The sequence below is a fragment of the Myxine glutinosa genome, chromosome 6, assembly GCF_964187855.1.
Source record: "Myxine glutinosa chromosome 6, kmMyxGlut1.1, whole genome shotgun sequence".
NCBI lineage: Eukaryota > Metazoa > Chordata > Myxini > Myxiniformes > Myxinidae > Myxine > Myxine glutinosa.
In genome coordinates, this window is record NC_136266.1 from 117,032,292 (window position 1) to 117,052,373 (window position 20,082).

Here is a 20,082-nt window from a genome sequence, read left to right on the forward strand (position 1 = left end):
CACAGATATTCAATATGGAAAAGACAAAAGCGACACGGATGTGAAGGAGAAGAAGACAGAAGTAGGGAATACGAATATAATTTATTTACTAATTACAACCAAAAGTAACCAAGGAAGAAGGAAAGATAAGAAAATAATTTACAGAACATATTAGAGACACAGTGCAACGCTAGCTTACCTACAGTCTTAATTAACCCAGGGACAGAACAAACAAGGACAGACTCACGCGGGGAATGATGATAGGACTGGTAGGAGGTGAATGGCTGGAGGGAGAGGAAGGTCCACGGGTACTGCAGCACGATCGGCGCGTTTAGCAGCCGCCGTTCCTTCGCGGCCCTGCTCAAGAACTGCAGTCAAGGCCCCAAGCTGCTGTTGTTGCTGCTGTGGCTGCTGCTGCTGCTGCTGTGTGGACGTCGCGTGTTTTTTCCAGGACTCATCTGCACGTCTCCCTTTTGGTCCAACCACTCGCTTCTTGCGTGCGCGCTTTTATAGCGCCTCAGGCGATCAAGCCGCCGGCCTTCAGGACACGCCCATCGGTCAGCTCGCCTCGGCCCTGATTGGTCGGCACGGCCCTCTGGCTCCGCCCTTGATGACGATGGGCGGGCACGCCCTTCTTCCCTGAGCTGAGCACATGTTCAATGGTGGTTTTGGGGCGAAATCAACAACCACAGCTGTAGCAAACCTGGCAAACTGCCCAGTGCAGTTGGCAATGGAGGCTTGGAGGGGATGTAGCTGGCAATTGAGGCTTGGCAATGGAAGTTTTGGGAATGGGAATGAAGGGGGATCTATCTTATTTCACTTGGTGCAATGGAGTGTCATCTTAATGGAAGACAAGGCCTTACCCTAATACACATAATAAAGATATAACTATTGAACAAGGGGGGAAATCTATGATTGGCTAATGTGTATGCTTTATGGAATTAACTACGGGAACGCCCTTTGACCTTTACACAACACTGGAGTGAGGAGGGCGATATTTTACAACAATTTACTATACAATAAAAAAACACAATAATAAAAACACAATCCTCATATCCACAACAATATATATATATATATATATATATATATATATATATATATATATATATATATATATATATATGTATATATATATATTGTTACAGTTATCCGCCGCCCTTCTTCCCCTTTCCAAGGGGGGATTAATCCCCTTTTCCTTTCTGGGCTTGACGGAACCGAGAGACTTGAAACGCCTCTTCTGGGCAAAATGCACGTACCTAAATCCCTGCGCCGCCACGGAAGCGAGGAAGCAAGCCTCGCATGAGCCACGTGTGATTTGGGTATACCGAGCGGATTGAGTATCACGTGGTCCGTGCAGTCTTAGTAGTGGAACCCGATTCGAGCGGTTTTATTCATACCATGCTTAGTCAATGAGGAAATCACGAGGACGATCGAATGGAAAAGGAAGAACATGGGTTAAATTATTACTCCCACACGTATGTACAATGATTGGGACACAGAGACACAGAGCAGCACTTAGTCAGTCTTATCTTCCCTCCCAGAGTCGGGCCCGTCGCACTCACACAGGGAATTGCAGATGGGTAGATGTTCCAGCCAAACGCGTCGACGTGGTCGTCCAGGAACGGTCACGTCCGGCTCTCCACGGTCCCAGCATGTCCCGCGAAGATGGCAGCAGGCGGTGGAAGAAACCTCATAGCGCGTCTCCCGAACAAAAGCAGCCGATGAGGTAGAAGGAGAATGCGCGTCTCACCGCGGATGGCGGTTACACAGCCGTTATCACTCGCGTGACTTAATGCACTGTACGCGGCTCGGCCTCCAGCTCAACTGAGCGTCACTTTATAATAGCGCGTATTCCAGTTCATGCGCGTCTTTCTTCACCTGCGTATCTCTCAAAGTTCTTTGACGCTCTCAATTCCTGCTCATCAACAATTCCTCCTGGTTGGTCAGTGCGCGCGAGTCCTCTTGCGCTCGTCCTTTGTTCAACCAGTCCTCCCGCGTTAGTCCTCCTGGGAGCTTTGCGCAACGTGTTATATAGATACGCCCTGAACCTTCTCGAACATTCCAACCATGCCCTGTGATGCAGTGCTGCTGCCACAACCTCTGAGCCCTGTTTGGCGGCTCGTGCTTACCGTCAGCTCCTCTGCCGCCCTTCATTCGGTTCCGTTCCGACCCTGCTAGGCCTGCCTCGTGTTAATTCGCCCAAAATGAACCAAAGTCAGCGCAAAGGGGCATGAGGCTAGGGAGGCTGGAGTGTCAGTAGGAAGTAGGAGTAGGACCTATTCTCCTTGCTCTACTCAATGCAGAACTAACATAGGAAAAGGACTAAGCTCAAAAATACTAAGAAATAACTATACAATCGCGAGGCTACATGTTGCTTGTGTGACTAACTATGATGGAAATTTTAACCTTTATTATACTAACTGTACAAAACTCAAAGCTGCAACACTACCCCTCTCCCTCGTCAGACTCGTCCCCGAGTCGAACCTCCAAAAATTGGAACGACCGGTTTTGAGAAAGATCTGGGATTAACTTTTACTGTTACATGTGACATATAGATGTGGTTCCCTCTAACATTTACTCGAACCCGTGTATGCGACAGTTTTAAAAGACTAAATATGTCCCACCTACTGCGTTGAGTAGCTACTCTGACAGAATCACGCCCACAATTAACCGACTTGCGGAATTGTTTTCAAACTAAACATAAAGCCGGTGGGCAGCATTTTTATATACAAGCACAAAACCTACTCCTTATTTACAGTTCTATGACCCAGGACCTGTCCTTTTTGGAAAGAAGTTTGGAGGGGAGAGAAAGTACAGCAAAGTACACAAATACATTCATCAATTCACATTTTTGCTGCTTGCTTCTTGCATCTTGCTGCTTGCATCATCTGTGTGCACATATCGAACCGGCAAGCCCCCGGACCGGCATACAGGCCATTCCTGCTCTTCGGGGCTAAATAAACGTACAATTCTTCTCGTCCCTAGCACACAATAATAAAAATAGACAAAAACTGTGTTTATTGTATTTTGCCAGCAGGGCCAACCCTATGTGGTCCAACTGCGTGACATTCATGCCACTCAAAACAAGTGGTCCGAAGATGCAAGGTGAATTTGCAGCAAGGTGCTGCACAGCCGAAGTGTAAGGCCACAAAACTTGTGGTCCATAAGTGTAATATGTGCAGAAAAGTGTTTGTGGCAGCAGGGTGCTGCACATGTGCAGCAAAGTTACAACACATGAAAAGGATACGGCAGCAAAGTGCCGTGCTTTTCAGCTGCACAGATGTGGCAAAGTGCGGCAGGGATGCTGCACAGGTCGATGGTGCTGCACAGTTCCACCTCCAAAATGTCCTGGGGTGGGGGGGAGAGACAAAGCACGACTAGCAAAGCGGAAAGGGCACAAAGGTACACAGCAATACAAGGTAATGCAGCATGAGGGGCGCGGAAGAGCGAGCAGAGCAAGCTCGTCCCTAACCGTCTGTACCCCCCAATGTCGGCTTACACTACCCTAGCCCTTCCTTGTATTTACAAATTCAAATTCGTCTCTATGTCTTGTCTCCCATATCCCCCTCTAAACCAAATTCGTCTCCCAATCCCCCCCAGGAAGGAAGGAATGGAACAAACACAATGTCCCATTACGTCATGATGCGTCTTTACCACTCAAACAGTTCACTTGGTCCTGGTGTGGAGCTTCGTCCTCCTTGGTGAATGGCTGTGGATGGCGCGAAGGAATTTCTCTTCCTAACTACTCTACTGACATTTACTTTTACACTACCCGGGGTTGTACCCTGCCAATCGGCCATCTTTAAACTATGTGGTTCTAAAAACCGAATTCCCATTGCCCACCCTGTGATGCCATCCGAATTTGGGTCTCACTCCCCAATTTTTCATACTGTGCCCTTGCACAATTTTGGGGCTGGGTCGTGTGGCTCCACTAGCAGGTCCAACTACCTGCGCACCTCCGCCACTGAAGCCGCCACCCGAGCTTACCTGCTCCTGTGACTATCTAAACTGGGGAAGGCCCCTCCTGGCCATTTACCCCTCTGATGCCCTCCTTGGCATTGGGCAACCCGGGTCCTTCCCTTGGATCCTCGGGCCCCACTGATCAACTCACAACTACTCTAACTGGCTCCCAGAGCCTACCTGCGGCCTCACCTGGCCGACAAACTAGCAGTGGCGGAGTGCCACAATAACCATACGTACCAATTAAATGACACGCCCAGCCATTTCACTGACTCATGCACCCTCCAAAGCACTACTTTGCCACTACCTGCACCACAGGCGTCAATATCCAAACAATTTACCTGAGCCCTCTACCTGGGTTTACACATTCCCCCCCCCCCGGGCTTCCGTGAATGGGTCCATCTCCCCCCATTCACTCCTTCGCACCATGCATTCCACACCTTCTATTCCACACCAAGCATTCCACACCAAATATTCTCACACACCTTCTATCTCGCACACCACTTTTCTCACACACCTTTTGTGCTCACACACTACTTTGCAACTACTCAAACCAATTCCCTTCATTCTCATCACAATTCCTCACACATACACCATCATCTCTCTAGCTGCTTTTCCCCTAAAACTCGTGCTTCCCTGTCTTCCCATTAAACTATGCACTCTCTTCGTCATTATCAACCATCTAAACTCTCTACATCCCCACTACAGTACAAATGTCGCTACTTAAATCTCATGTCCTCCACTGTCATCTAATTCCAGAACAATTATCCTAGCCCTCCCTCGGCTAGCTTCGGTGCCCCATGGAGGTAACCATCGTTGGCCCCCCATGTGTCTAACACTGCCATCCCCCTAATCTAATGCTCATGGGCCCTGAATGTGTGAGGAATGGTCAAACTACCATTTCCCCACGTAGGGTACACTATTTCCATTCGTCCACTACACTCGAGCCTCTTTGTGCGGAAATACATCGTCACAGCTCGGCTTCGAAAGGCCGAGCGATCCATTCGGTTGGTTTGTCTCCTGTAGGTTGGGTCCGTCCGGCAGTTTCGATCCAGAGGAGGAGTCATGGATGGGCCGAGGTTCAGAGGGCCATCTCTGCACGGGGCATCGCGGTCCCACGCACGATGACCCAACCGCCCATGGTCGGAGCACCGCACCCGCCAGGGGACGCGGCTCCGAACTCTCCTGCCTCCCATTGAACCTCGATGTTCACCTTTACCGCCATGGCGCGGCACCAACCATACAGGGCGGGGGCCGGCACGAATCGTGCACGGCAGTCCTTGTGAAACTGCCGCGGCATCGATTCCCGCCGGTCCCCGCCGCACACAACTCACCGAGGCTCACGTCGGGTATCCGTTGTGCTAATCGCTACCCCGGTCTGTGTCGATGCTTGAGCCGCGTTCTCACCACACCTCGCGACCCACTCTGCACTCGCACACCACGGCACCCCCATACACTCCATACATTCTGTTACAGCACACTCTCCTTCCACGTCCGCTGGTGTGCATTCTCCCTCACACACTGTACTCACACCTGCACACCTAGGCACACTCACACCCCTCACACACTCCGTTACACACTTTTTCGTTACGTACTCCGTAACACCCATGGGTGTGCACTCTCCCGGTACACACCCAATCGCACGCTCTGGTGTGCACTCCTGCACACTCTATGTAACACACTCTCCTGTTACACACTATTCCCGCACACAGTCCGGTGTGCACTCTCCCTCACACTCGGTAACACACTTTTCTCACACACACTCGTGCTCCGGTGCACACTTTTCTCTCACACACACTCCAGTCGCTCTCGTACACCGCACAATGGACCTTCCACTACCGCCCGGGTTTCGTCCATGTCCCAAGTGCGCCAAAACCCTTTTCACGCCAAACACACTCTCGCCATTATATCTCACCTTGGGGACCTTCTTTTCCGTCAGCAGCACCCGCAAACTTTTCATTTGGTTAGTAAGCACGACATCACGATGTGAACATGAACTTTGTGTGCATTCCATTTCTTCCCTCTGTGATTTATTTACTTTCTCTCCCGTCTCTTCGGCCCCAATTGTTTCTTCAATTTGGTTTATTTATTCGACGACCGCCAGTGCGCATGAAATTTCCTCGTCCAATTCGGCGGCCGGCGGCTCTTCTACACCCCGTGTCGCGATCTCTATACTCCCGGTCAACTTGGCTACCCTTTGCTCGAGCTCGCTCTCCTCGCGTTCCTCACGCTGCTTCACCTCGTCATGTCCCAATGCGACCTCCTCGCTCAACCTGCGCCTTATGTCCCTCCCCACTTTTTTTATGTCCTTCTTTGATGCTGCCATCATTTTTTCCAATTGATTATTTTGGACTTCCATTTTGTTTTCCAACCCCTTTTTCACCTCTTCCAATTCCCAGGTGGATTTGTCCCCCAATTCTTTCCTTTCCCGGGTGGATTTGTCACTTTGGGCGTCCATTTTTTTTCTCTTGGATGTCCATCTTTGCCATTATTTGGTCCATAAATATTCGCATGTACCCAGGCATCGCGGGCTCGGCTTCCGCCGCCACGTGCGAGGCGCTGCCATTTTCTACCCCTGCTGCTGGCCCCTCATCACTTTCCTCCTCTTCTACCAACTCTTCCCGTGGGTCCTGGGTCATTAATTCCTCCTCATCATCTACCCCCACCGGCATTCGACCGTCTTGGCTAGCCATGGTACGAATATAAATTTTGCTTTTAAAAACTAAATTTCGGTCGCTCGCAATTTTGGGGCCAGTTCGTCAAAAAAAAATTGGTTAGGGTTCCAAATCCCACACCCGGAGACCAAATGTTACGGCCAATATGAAAATTTGGTGCCCAAAATTTTGTCCAAAAATTTTGTCCAGGGTTCCAAATCCCACTCCTGACACCAAATGTTGCAGTTCTCCGCCGCCCTTCTTCCCCTTACCACAGGGGGATTAATCCCCTTGTCCTTTCTGGGCTTGACGGAACCGAGAGACTTGAAACGCCTCTTCCGGGCAAAACGCAAGGTAGGGTTTCGAGACCAAGTCTCGCTCGTACCTAAATCCCTGCGCCACCACGGAAGCGAGGAAGCAAGCCTCGCATGAGCCACATGTGATTTGGGTACGCCGAGCGGATTGAGTACCACGTGGTCCATGCAGTCTTAGTAGTGCAGCCCGATTCGAGCGGTTTTATTCGTACCACGCTGAGTCAATGAGGAAATCACGCGGACGATTGAATGGAAAAGGAAGAACACGGGTTTAATTATTATTCCCACACGTATGTACAATGATCGGGACGTAGAGACACAGAACAGCACTTAGTCAGTCTTATCTTACTGCCCAGACTCGGGCCTGTCGCACTCACACAGGGAATTGGAGATGGGTAGATGTTCCAGCCAAATGCGTCGACGTGGTCGTCCAGGAACGGCCCCGTCCGGCTCTCCACAGTCCCAGCACGTCCCGCGAAGATGGCAGCAGGCGGTGGAAGAAACCTCGTAGCGCGTCTCCCGAACAAAAGCAGCCAATGAGGTAGAAGGAGAATGCGCGTCTCTCAGCGCGGCTGGCGGTTACACAGCCGTTATCACTCGCGTGACTTAATGCACTGTACGCGGCCCGGCCTCCAGCTCAGCTGAGCGTGACTTTATAATAGCGCGTATTCCGGTTCATGCGCGTCTTTCTTCACCCGCGTATCTCTCAAAGTTCTTTGACGCTCTCAACTCCTGCTCGTCAACGATTCCTCCTGGTTGGTCAGTGCGCACGAGTCCTCTTGCGCTAGTCCTTTGTTCAACCATTCCTCCCGCGCTAGTCGTCCTGGGGGTTACGCGCAACGGGTTATATAGATACGCCCCGAACCTTCTCGAACCCTCTTGAACCTTCCAACCATGCCCTGTGACGCAGTGCTGCCGCCACAACCTCTGAGCCCTATTTGGCGGCTCGTGCTTACCGTCAGCTCCTCTGCCGCCCCTCATTCGGCTCCGCCCCGACCCTCCTAGGCCTGCCTCGTGTTAATTTGCCCAAAATGAACCAAAGTCAGCGCAAAGGGGCATGAGGCTAGGGAGGCTGGAGAGTCACATCAATAGAAAGGAGTAGGACCTATTCTCCTTGCTCTACTCAACACAGACCTAACATAGTAAAAGGACTAAGCTCACAAATACTAAGAAATAACGACACTATCGCGAGGCTACATGTTTCTTGTGTGACTAAATATGAGGGGGAAATTTTAACCCTTTTTTATACTGACTGTACAAAACTCATAACCGCAACAATATATATATGTATATATATACATATTGTTGCGGTTTTGAGTTTGTACAATAAAGATTAATTTTCGCCCTCAAAGGTTAGTCATACTACAACATGTAGCCTCACTATAGTTCAGTTATTTCTTAGTATGTGTAAGCATAGTCCTTTTCCTGTGATAGTCTTGCGTTGAGTAGAATAATGAGAGTTAGGTTCCCTCCACTGCCTTATGCCGCCTCGATACTGTGGTTTTTGGCGCAAATTAACACGAGGCAGGCCTGCCAAGTCGAGGCAAGACTGAAGGAAGGCAGAGAAGAAGCCGACGGCAAGAGCGAGCCGCCAATCAGGGCTCGAAGGGAGTGGCTTAGCACTGCGTCAAAAGGCGTGGTTAGAACATTCGAGCGAGCTAAGGGGGTTGGCAATATAACCCATTGCGCGAAGCCCCCAATCTCAGTTATGAGGGGAGAGGCGCGCATTGAACAAGTGTGAGAAGGGCATCCGCTGGGTTGTGAACAAGTTCGAGAGTTCTGCATTATGAGAAAGGAGAGGCGCTTGTTGAACGAGTTCAGAGGGAGGTGCGCTGAACCACAGAGAGAGAGTTCAAAGAGAGAGAGAGAGAGAGAGAAGACGCGCATGAACCAAGTTATAAGGCACCCTTACAAGTTAAACGCTCGGTTCAGCTCGAGGCAGAACCTCTATTGGGTTACGCGAGTGAGAGCGCGCCGTTAATTAATCGCGCTGTGAGAAGCCGCCAAGCCTGGCGAGAGACGCGCACATTTTCCCGCCTGCCTGCTCTGCCCTTTGTTTGAGAGACGCGCTGCAAGGATCCCTCCCGCCGCCTGCTTGCCTTCATCGAGGGACGTGCTGTGACCGGGGAGAGCCACGCCGGGGGGAGCCGTTCCTGGACGACCAAGTCGGCGCGGTCAGCGTGTGAACATCATCCTTCCTTCATTCCCCCCTGTGAGTGTGATCGGGCCCGTGTCTGGGCATAAGTTAAGACTGTATAAGACTGCTCTGTGTCTCTGCTTTCTACCGATCCTTGTACATAGTCATGTAAATATTAATTAAACCTGTGTTCTTCCTTTAATTCGACCATCTCGTCCCTTCCATCTATTGACTAAGCGTGGTACGAATAAAACCGCTCGAATCGGGTTCCAATACCAGAGATCTGCACAGACCACGTGGTACGTCATCCACTCGGACGTACTCAAATTACGCGTGGCTCGTGCGAGGCTTGATCCCCGCTTCCGCGGCGGCACAGGTATTTAGGTACATGCGAGAATTGTCCCGAAAACCTACCTTGCGTCTGCCCGGGAGTGGCGATTCAAATCTCGCGGTTGCGATGACCCAAGAAGAACAAGGGGCTTAATCTCCCCTTGGTAAGGGCAGGAGGGTCGTGCGGAAATCGTAACATTTGGTGTCCGGGCGTGGGATTGGACCTGGAGTGCGCTTCACGCACTCGAAATTACGAGCGAACGAAATTTAGTTTTAAAAAAGCCAAATTTATATTCGTACCATGACTGGCCAAGGTGGTCAAATGCCAGTGGGGGTAGAAGAAGAGGAATTAATGACCCAGGACAAACAGGAAGGGTTGGTAGAAGAAGACAAAATTGATGAGGGTGCGGCAGCAGGGGTAGAAAATGGCGGCGCCTCGCACGTGGCGGCGGAAGCCGAGCCCGCGATGCTAGGGTACATGCAATTACTCATGACGCGATTCATGGCAGAAATGAGAGAAATAAGCAACAAATCCACCAGGGAAAGGGGAAAGAATTGGGGGACAAATCCACCAAAGAAATGAAAGAAATGAATGCAAAAATGGACGCCCAAAGTGACAAATCCACCAAGGAAATGAAAGATGGGTTAAAAGGGTTGGAAAACAAAATAGACGCCCAAACGAATAACATAAATAAAATAAATGAAAGAATGGACACCCGAGGGGAGACATTAAAAAAGATGAGGGACGAATCCAGGTGTGATATGGAAAAATTGGGGGAGGACATTGGGCGCAGGTTGAGCAGGAAGGTCGCAATGGGGATGAAGGTGAAGCACGAGGTGAAGCGATGTGAGGAACGCATGGCGAGTGAGGTAGAGCAGAGCACAGCCAAGTTGACCGGGGCTATGAAAATCACGACGCGAGAGGAGGTGGTAGAAAAGCCGACGATCGTCGAATTGGACGGAAAAATTTCATGCGCGCCGGCTGTCGTCGAAGAAATAATTGAAATTAAAGAAACAACTGGGGCAGAAGAGACGGGAGAGATAGGAAATAAATCGCGGGAGGTAGAAATGGAACCCAAACAAAGTTTGCATTTACACCGTGATGCCAGGCTTGCTAATTCAATGAAAAGTTTGCAGGTGCTGGCGGAAGAGGAGGTCCCCAAGGTGAGTATAAATAATGGTGCCAATGTGTTTGGCGCGAAAGGGTTTTTGGCGCGCTTGGGACGGAGACGAAACCCCGGCGGTCGCGGAAGGTCCATTGTGCGGTGTACGAGGGTGACTGGTGCGCGTGAGAGAAAAGTGTGCGCCAAAGCATGAGAGAGAAAAGTGTGTGACAGGGTGTGCGATGATTGGGTGTGTAACAGGAGAGTGCACACCCATGGGTGTGCACGACTGTGTGCGGGAAGAGTGTGTAACGGATTGTGTGGAAGGTACGAGTGTGCCTGGGTGGTGTGCACCTGAAGGTGTAAGAGAAGGGTGTGCACAAGAGTGTGCAGTAACGGAATCTATGGGAGGCGTGGGGACGCCTGGGCATGCAAGTGCGGAGTGCGTCGCGAGTAGTGAGGACGTGGCTCATGCATCGACACAAACCCGGGGCGGGGGGGGTAACGCATAAGGGGACGGGTAGCGTACGTGAGCCCACGGTGAGTTGTGTGCAGCAGGGACTGGCTGGGATCTGTGCCACGGCGGTTTCACAACAGCTTCCGTGCACGATCCGTGCCGGCCCCCGCACTGTATGGTTGGTGCCATGCCGTGGCGGCAAAGGCGATCGGCGAGGTTCAAGGGGAGGTAGGAGATTTCGGAGCCACGCACCCTAGCGGGTGCGGTGCTCCGACCGTGACTGGTTGGGTCATCGTGCGTGGGACTGCAAGGCCCCGCGCAGGGATGGAGCCCTGCATCTTCGCCCTTCTATACCTCCCCCTTTGGATCGAAAATGCCGGACGGACATCCCATACAGGCGACCAACCACCCGCATGGATCGCTCGGCCCTGCGAGGTCGAGCCATGACAATGCACCTCCATAGATGGAGGCTCAAGTGTAGCAGACGGATGAGAGTAGTGTACACTAAGTGGGGGAATAGTAGTGTTACCATTCCTCACAATGCCCAGGGCCCATGAGCATTAGTTTAGGGGGATGGCAGTGATCGGCACATGGGGGGCCAGCAAAGGTTACCTCCATGGGGCACCGAAGCTAGCCGAGGGAGGGCTAGGATAATGGTAGGGATTTAGCAGACAGTAGAGACATGAGATTTAAGTAGTGACACTGTACCTATAGTGGGGACGTAGGTAGCTTAGGTGGATGTTAATGACGAAGGGAGTGCATAGTCTAAAGGGATGATGGGGAAGCACGAGTTTTGGGGGAAATTAGTCAGCTAGATGATGCTGTGTGTGTGAGGAATTGTGTATGGAAAATAAAGTGAATTGTGTTTGAGGTGTGTGAGATAAATTGGTGTGCGAGCACAAAAGAGGTGTGTGAGATAAAAGGTGTTAGAGGTCATTGGTGTGTGAATAAGTAGTGTGGAATGCATGGTGTGGGAATAAAAGGTGTGGAATGCATGGTGCGAAGGAGTGAATGTGGGAAGAGTGGAACCCATTCGCAAAAGCCTGGGGGGGGGGGGGGAGGGTAGTGTAAAGCCAGGTAGCGGGCTTAGGCAAAATTTGTATGGATATTGACACCTGTGGTGCAGGTAGCGGCAAAGTAGGGCTTTGGAGGGTGCATGAGTCAGTGACATGGCTGGGCGTGTGGTTTAATTGGTGCGTATGGTTATTGGGGCACTCCGCCACTGGTAGTTTGTCAGCCAGGTGAGGCTGCAGGTAGGCTCTGGGAGCCAGTTAGGGTAGTTGTGAGTTGTTGAGTGGGGCCCGAGGATCCAAAGGAAGGACCCGGGTTGCCCAATGCCAAGGTGGGCATCAGGGGGTAAAGTGCCAGGTGGGGCCTTCCCCAGTTTAGGTAGTCGCAGGAGCAGGTAAGCTCGGGTGGCGGCTTCAGTGGCGGAGGTGCGCAGGTAGTTGGACCTGCTAGTGGAGCCACACGACCCAGCCCTGAAATTGTGCAAGGGCACAGTATGAAAATTTGTGGGAGTGACACCCAAATTTCAGGGGCACCACAGAGTGGACAATGGGAATTCAGGTTTTTAGAACCACATAGTTTAAAGAGGCTGATTGGCAGGGTACGACCCCGGGTAGTTTAAATGAGTTAATGTCAGTAGAGTAGTTAGGTTGAGAAATCCCTTTGCACCATCCACAGCCAATCACCAAGGAGGACGAAGCTCCACACCAGGGCTCTGTAAGCCGTTTGAGTGGTAAATACGCATCATGAAGTAATGGGACATTGTGTTTGTTCTATTCCTTCCTTCCTGGGAGGGATTGGGAGACGAATTTGAATTAGAGGGGGATATGGGAGACAAGACGTAGAGACGAATTTGTAAATACAAGGAAGGGCTAGGGTAGTGTAAGCCGACGATGGGGGGTACAGACGGCTAGGGACGAGTCTGCTCTGCTCGCTCTTCCGCGCCCCTTGTGCTGCATTACCTTGTTTTGCTGTGTACCTTTGTGCCCTTTCCGCTTTGCTGGTCGTGCTCTGTCTCTCCCCCCATTCCAGGACAATTTTGGAGGTGGAGCTGTGCAGCACCATCGATCTGTGCAGCCAAACTTCACAGCACTTTGCTGCTGTATCCTTCTGCTGCACCCTTGTTACATCTGTGCAGCCGAACTGCTCAGCACTTTGCTGCACTTGTGCAGCACTTTGCTGCCACAAACACTTTGCTGCACATTATACACTCATGGACCACAGGTCTTGTGGCCTTGCACCTCTGCTGTGCAGAGCTTTCTGCAGCATCACCTTGCATCTTCGGACCACTTGTTTTGAGTGGCATTAATGTCACGCAGTCGGACCACATGAGCTTGGCCCTCCTTGGCAAAGAAATACAATAAACACATTTTTTGTGCATTTCTATTATGGTGTGCTAGGGATGAGAAGATTTGTAAGGTAGATAGCCCTGAAGATCAGGAATGGCCTGTATGCTGGTCCGGGGGCTTTCCGGTTTGATAGGCACACAGAAGAAGCAAGAAGCAAGATGCAAGAAGCAAGCAGCAAGTGTAATGAATTTTTGAGTGTGTTTGTGTTTTTGCTGTGCTTTCTCTCCCCTCCAATCTTCTCTTCCAAAAAGGACAGGTCCTGGGTCATAGAATTGTAAATACTAGGACGTGCCCGTACGTGGGTGCCCGTTCCTTGCCAAAAAAAAAAAAAAAAATGTCTTCGCCCATGCATGCATGGGTGTGCCCATGGGCCCATGGGCATGCCCGTAAGTGCGTGATGTGACCGTACAATGAATGTATCGTCCCGACGCCGCAGCTCGGATGGCGCTGCAGTTAATCGGGCCTGTATCGGCAGAGTTATTATAAACGTGTACTACAATCGATCGTACCTTACAGCGTCTGCTCGCCACGTTCAGCATCAGTACGTCGTCACTATGACTATCCGTAAGTCCGGAAGTGACGTCCTCATTTGACTGTCCGGAAGGTCGCATATCGCAGTTACGATGAATCGCAAATTAGTTTTAATTAGTTTTAAAACATAGTTAAACGCCAACATAGCGCCAACATAGTTTGCCAACGTGAAATAAATGAATACGCTCTCAAATGTGCCGTCCGAGGCAGAGTCTGTTCGCCACGTTCGGCACACGTGATAGCTCGCTGCTCTCTGATTGGTTGAATCGTTTTTTGGACATAGCTCGGTAACTACTTCTCTGATTAATATGAAACCTTGAAAAGGCACATCCTCAGGTCCCCAGCAATATACCTGGCAAGTTTCAAGTATATCGGACCCGTGGTTGTCGAGAAACAGCGGTCACAGACACACATACACACACACATACACACACACATACACACACACATACACACACACATACACACAGAGATTACTGGAATTATAGATAGAAGAGTAAGTTTTTCTGTGCTTGTAAATATAAAATGCTGCCCACCGGCTATGTGTTTAGTTTGACAAATTCCGGATTCGGTTAGTTGTGGGCGTGATTCTGTTAAATAGCTACTCAACGCAATAGGGTAGACATATTTAGTGCTTTAAAACTGTCGCACCCACAGGTTAGAGTAAATGTTAGGGGGAACCACACCTAGATGTCACACGTAAAAGTAAAAGTAATTTGCATATCATTCTCAAAACTGGTCATTCCATTTTTGTTGGGTTCGACTCGGGGACGAGTCTGACGAGGGAGAGGGGTAGTGTTGCGGTTTTGAGTTTGTACAATAAAGGTTAATTTCCCCCCTCATAGGTTAGTCACACTACAACACGTAGCCTCGCGATAGTTCAGTTATTTCTTAGTATGTGTAAGCATAGTCCTTTTCCTGTGTTAGTCTTGCATTGAGTAGAATAATGAGAGTTAGGTTCCCTCCAATGCCTTATGCCGCCTCGATACTGTGGTTTTTGGCGCAAATTAACACGAGGCAGTCCTGACAAGTCGAGGCAAGACCAAAGGAAGGCGGAGGAGAAGCCGACGGTAAGAGCGAGCCGCCAATCAGGGCTCGAAGAGAGTGGCTTAGCACTGCGTCAAAAGGTGTGGTTAGAACATTCGAGTGAGCTAAGGGGGTTGGCAATATAACCCGTTGCGCGAAGCCCCCAATCTCAGTTATGAGGGGAGAGGCATGCGTTGAACAAGTTGTAAGAAGGGCATGCGCTGGGTTGTGAACAAGTTTGAGAGTTCTGAGTTATGAGAAGGGAGAGGCGCTTGTTGAACGAGTTCTGAGGGAGTTGCGCTGAACCAAAGAGAGAGTTCAAAGAGAGAGAGAGAAGACGTGCATGAACCAAGTTATAAGGCGCCCTTACAAGTTAAACACTCGGTTGAGCTTGAGGCAGAACCTCTATTGGGTTATGCGAGTGAGAGCGCGCCGTTAATTAATCGCGCTGTGAGAAGCCGCCAAGCCTGGCGAGAGACGCATACATTTTCCCGCCTGCCTGCTCTGTCCTTTGTTCGAGAGACGTGCTGCAAGGATCCCTCCCGCCACCTGCTTGCCTTCATCAAGGGACGTGCTGTGACTGGGGAGAGCCACGCCGGGCGGAGCCGTTCCTGGATGACCAAGTCGGCGCGTTCAGCGTGTGAACATCATCCTTCCTTCAATCCCCCCTGTGAGTGTGATCGGGCCCGTGTCTGGGTATAAGTTAAGACTGTATAAGACTGCTCTGTGTCTCTGCTTTCTACCAATCCTTGTACATAGTAGTGTAAATAATAATTAAACCTGTGTTCTTCCTTTTATTCGACCGTCTCGTCCCTTTCATCTATTGACTAAGCGTGGTACGAATAAAACTGCTCGAATCGGGTTCCAATACCAGAGATCTGCATGGAGCACGGTACGTCATCCGCTCGGACGTACTCAAATTACGCGTGGCTCGTGTGAGGCTTGATCCCCGCTTCCGCGGCGGCGCAGGTATTTAGGTACGTGCGAGAATTGTTTCGAAACCCTACCTTGCATCTGCCCGGGAGTGGCGATTCAAATCTCGCGGTTGCGACGACCCAAGAAGAACAAGGGGCTTAATCTCCCCTTGGTAAAGGCAGGAGGGTCGCGCGGAAACCGTAACAATATATATCATATATCCAAACACCATATACATCACATTACACTTGCACAAGTCAGAGGATTTCTTTTTCAAATATGGATTTTAATGCAATTTTAACACTTTTTATAAACGAGAGATCGAACAACTACTGTAAAAGCAATACTAAGTTTAACTCTGAAAAACAATTATTTACATTAACGAGTAAATAAACAGTTCCATCCACAGCGTAAATAACAAAAAGCTAAACTGAGTTGGTGAGTGAAGCAGTAATTTGTTGGGAGGGGAGGAGGATGGGGAGAGGGAAGTGAAAAACTTCAGTGCAAAAAAATCGACTTTTCTCTTTCATCGCGCATGTCATTTAAAACAAGCTTTAGTCAGAGTTTGTATGACGCACCTGAAAAATGTATTCATATCCTCAACCTCAGATGGTCAAGTAATTAGAACAAAGCCAATCGAAAACAGTATGTACAAAATTACAATTGTCAGAAGAAAGAAAAAGAAAAAAAGAAAAAAAATGTGTGCTGTATAAAATAAACCATTGTACTTTACTGTCCAAGAAAAGAAAGCAACCAACAACACTCGAAAAACCGTAATGCACCCTTTGGCAAAATAATAGTACCGAGTGATAAAAACGAATAAAGAAAAAAGGAACTATTGAGAGTTTGTTCTTGAGTGTGGAAGAAAGTAACTGACCACCATTGTCACCAGTATCATTACTTGGAGCACCTGGCAGGATTCCTGAAGATATTTTGACAAAAATCATTGCAAGTAAAAAAATTTTTTTTTTACAGAAAACTTTGATGCATACCCCAATGAAGAACATCAACAGACCGATTCTAAAGACATCATATCGTACCAATAGCATTCCAGATAAGACATTGCAAAAACATCAGAAGAAGGAAATAAAAATAGTCAATATAAAGGAAACTCTACAAAACAGTTTGAATGTCTTAGGCAACACTGTGCAAGTAACAAGCAGAGATTGTCATCGGCTTTGGTGCCTTGCTGTAAATAACACCCCCACTCCCGGACGCCCCCCCCCCCCCATCCCCGTAGGCCACCAAAATGTCTCTTCCTCTTCCTCCCTTTTTTATAGTCCCCTGAGGTGACAAAGGCAATAAGCATTTGTCTCAATCATTGCCTTAAACGACTGAAGCAGTGACGTCATCTCACATGGACTTGCGTCTTAAGCAGCAAGCCGCCAAGATCTTGCAAACACTGCTTTCCTTCGAGAGCCCAGGGCCAGCCGTACAGGCCCTTGTCCTTAGAGAACTCAGGTGATGTTAATTACATTCAGAAAATATAAGATGATGATGACGAGGAAGAAGGAACAACTGTGGCGGAGTCCCTGAAAGGACTTTGTTGCAGAGGAAATGGTCTAGTCGGCTCGTCAAAGTGAGACAAAGGGACAGTATTCTCCTCACTGTACCGTGGCTCGGCTTTGACTAAGCCACGTGGTCCATCAGCAAAAGTGAGTGAGAAGACTACATCTGGGTCACACACAAACTTGTAGACATACCGCTCACCTGCAACCTGAGGAAGAGGGACAGTGATATTGCTATTGTGGTGGAAAGAAGTCAGAGGGAAAAACAAGTAGAGCTTCATTCAAAGTACACAACCCCGATGCAAAATAAATAAATATAATATCCTCCAGTGCGCGACATTGCCGGGGCATCTTTGGCGCCTGGGGATGCCGCCGTGCAGCACATGGAGCCAAAATTTGGAGGGAGCGGTGTACAATAATTCATTGATCAATTGCGCAATTAAAATAAAGAAAAAAAGAATCATAAATTAATGAATTTCTTAATCAATTGACTAATACCATACCTAAACCACCACTGTTTCATCAGAATCTGTAACTTTTTGAAAATTAATTATATCATTAATCGAAAAATTAAATAATTAATCGATTAATTGATTAATCAATAAATCTAAAATACCCTTTACAGTAAAACCACTTGTTTGAAGTTGCCACCAGCAAAACCACTTGAAAACCACTTGAAGGTCACATTCACATTCACATTTGAGCTAGGAAGCAAATATCAGCTTCCCAGCTCAAAAGGTGCCTGAGATATTGCTCAGATGATAAATAAATCGATTATAATTAAGTAATCAATCATTTAATTGATTAATCAAAACATTAAAAATACTGTTTTGCCAAAGCACGTGTTTACTATTGTGCCCAAATTTCAGCTTCCTAGCTCAAAGGATGGCTAAGATATCACCCAGACAAACAAGAAAGAAAACAAGAAAACAAACAAGAAAACAAACAAGAAAACAAACAAGAAAACAAACAAGAAAACAAACAAGAAAACAAACAAGAAAACAAACAAGAAAACACAAACAAATGGAGTGAAAACTGAGTACTCTTTTTCGGCGTGCATCATCGCCAGGCCCCTTTCGGCACCCGGTGATGACTTCATACAATGCCTGGAGATGGAATAGCAAGGGGCAAAGTACAAAAAAAAGGTAGAAGAGGAATTTCATTTCCACACCTTCTGCATGATGCCTTTCTCATAGTAATAGCGGAGCGAGCGGCTCAATTTGTCATAGTTCATGGCTGGCCGGTTCTTTTGTAGGCCCCAAAGTCGAGCAACCTGTGAGGGTTCAGTCTTTTTAAGTTTGCATGTCATACAAATAAAATCGAGCTAAGGCTATAGTGTCAATGTTGCCAACCCAGCAATCACCTCTTCAGGATCCAGTAGTTTGAACTCCATGTCACGTCCGGTCCACATGATTGTGTTGGAGTGCCCTGGGTCTTCGAGTAGGGCAACAAGAAACTGCCAAAGCTGGAGGGAGCCACGGCGAAGGAACACTGGAGCCTCCCGTAAGGCCGCTGGCTCAACTTTAATATCACCTACCACAAGGAAGGGTGCAATAGCAGTGAGTGTGACTGATAGCAAAGTTTGTTTTCTTATCTCTGTCCCAAATAACCAAAGAATCCAAAAATGTACCCAATTGGATCATACCGTTTATAATCTTATGCAGTCGACTAGCATTAAAACGAATTGATTTCAGGAACATTATTTTCATGCAAATGATTACATAATTCCAGATTAAATTATTGATTTCCATGAGATGAATTGATTTCATGAAAAATTAGATGGTATTCATAGAATACTTTCCCTGCGCAGTCAACTTGGTGTGATCCAACTCTTCCGTTTTTGAAGTTTTTGTTTGTTTGATCCAATATGGCTGCCAGACCATGTGAGCGATGACATCATAAATTTATATTCCCTAATATAATTGTTGTGGATCACGCTCAATAAATTTCAAACTGATCAGACTAAGCGTTGTCCCTGTTAAATGATGATGTCATAATTAACTCACCAATGACGTCATCGTTACTAAAACTTATTCCCCATGCGGAGTTCTTTACAATGAGCCATGTTTCAATTTTTTCCATGGAGTGGTTTCGGAGACATAGAGCTGCAACGTTTTTTCGATTTTTTTCGTAGATGGCGCCTGTACCACGTGACCTATGACGTCATAATTATCATTAAAAAATTCTGCAGGAGGCGCTCTTATGGTGAAATGTTTGTTTCAATCAGACCAACAGTTGCAGAGAGAAAAAAAACAAAAACATACTGATCGGATGAAGCGTTATACTTGTCAAATTATGACGTCATAATGAAGGCACCGATGACATCATCATTAACATATCTATTCCCGATGGGGAGTACTTGACAGAGCTTTTTTCCAAAAAAATTCCATTTTGCGGTTTTGGAAATAGAGGTGCAACGTTTTTCCAAGATGGCGTCCGTACCACGTGACCTATGACGTCATAAGTATAAAGAAAAACTTCGACAGGAGGAGGCGCTCCTATGGTAGAATTTCATGCCAATAGGTCCAATGGTTTCCGAGAAAATTGATTTTTAAAATGCAGACACGCACGCACGTATGCCACACCTATGCAACTGATCGCTTAACCCTGATTTTCGCTTCGCGAGCGCAGGGTAATGATATAAGGCTGGCAGGATAGCCTAGGCCCTAGAGGTAACCGATGGGCATTAAAATGAATATTTTGAGAAAGGGTTGTTGTAATAATTAACGTTTACTGTACCTATTTGTGAAAGACCAGCACGAGTTCCAATACCGATGTGACCGCTGCTCATCCATTAGAAAATATAAA

At 48.3% G+C, this 20,082-nt stretch overlaps 1 protein-coding gene across 1 annotated transcript in view; it reads right to left on the reverse strand.

The window, feature by feature from the left end:
* Window positions 1–16,031: 16,031 nt before the first annotated feature.
* Window positions 16,032–20,082, reverse strand: part of ETV1 (ETS variant transcription factor 1) — a 49,392-nt gene continuing 45,341 nt past the window's right edge. The window contains exons 11-13 of the mRNA XM_068120940.2: window positions 18,638–18,807; window positions 18,446–18,547; window positions 16,032–17,483 (exon numbers count right to left, since the gene is read on the reverse strand). Of these exons, the coding sequence (XP_067977041.1) occupies window positions 17,244–17,483; window positions 18,446–18,547; window positions 18,638–18,807 (512 nt within the window). The 3' untranslated portion in view covers window positions 16,032–17,243. The remainder of the gene's footprint in view (window positions 17,484–18,445; window positions 18,548–18,637; window positions 18,808–20,082) is intronic.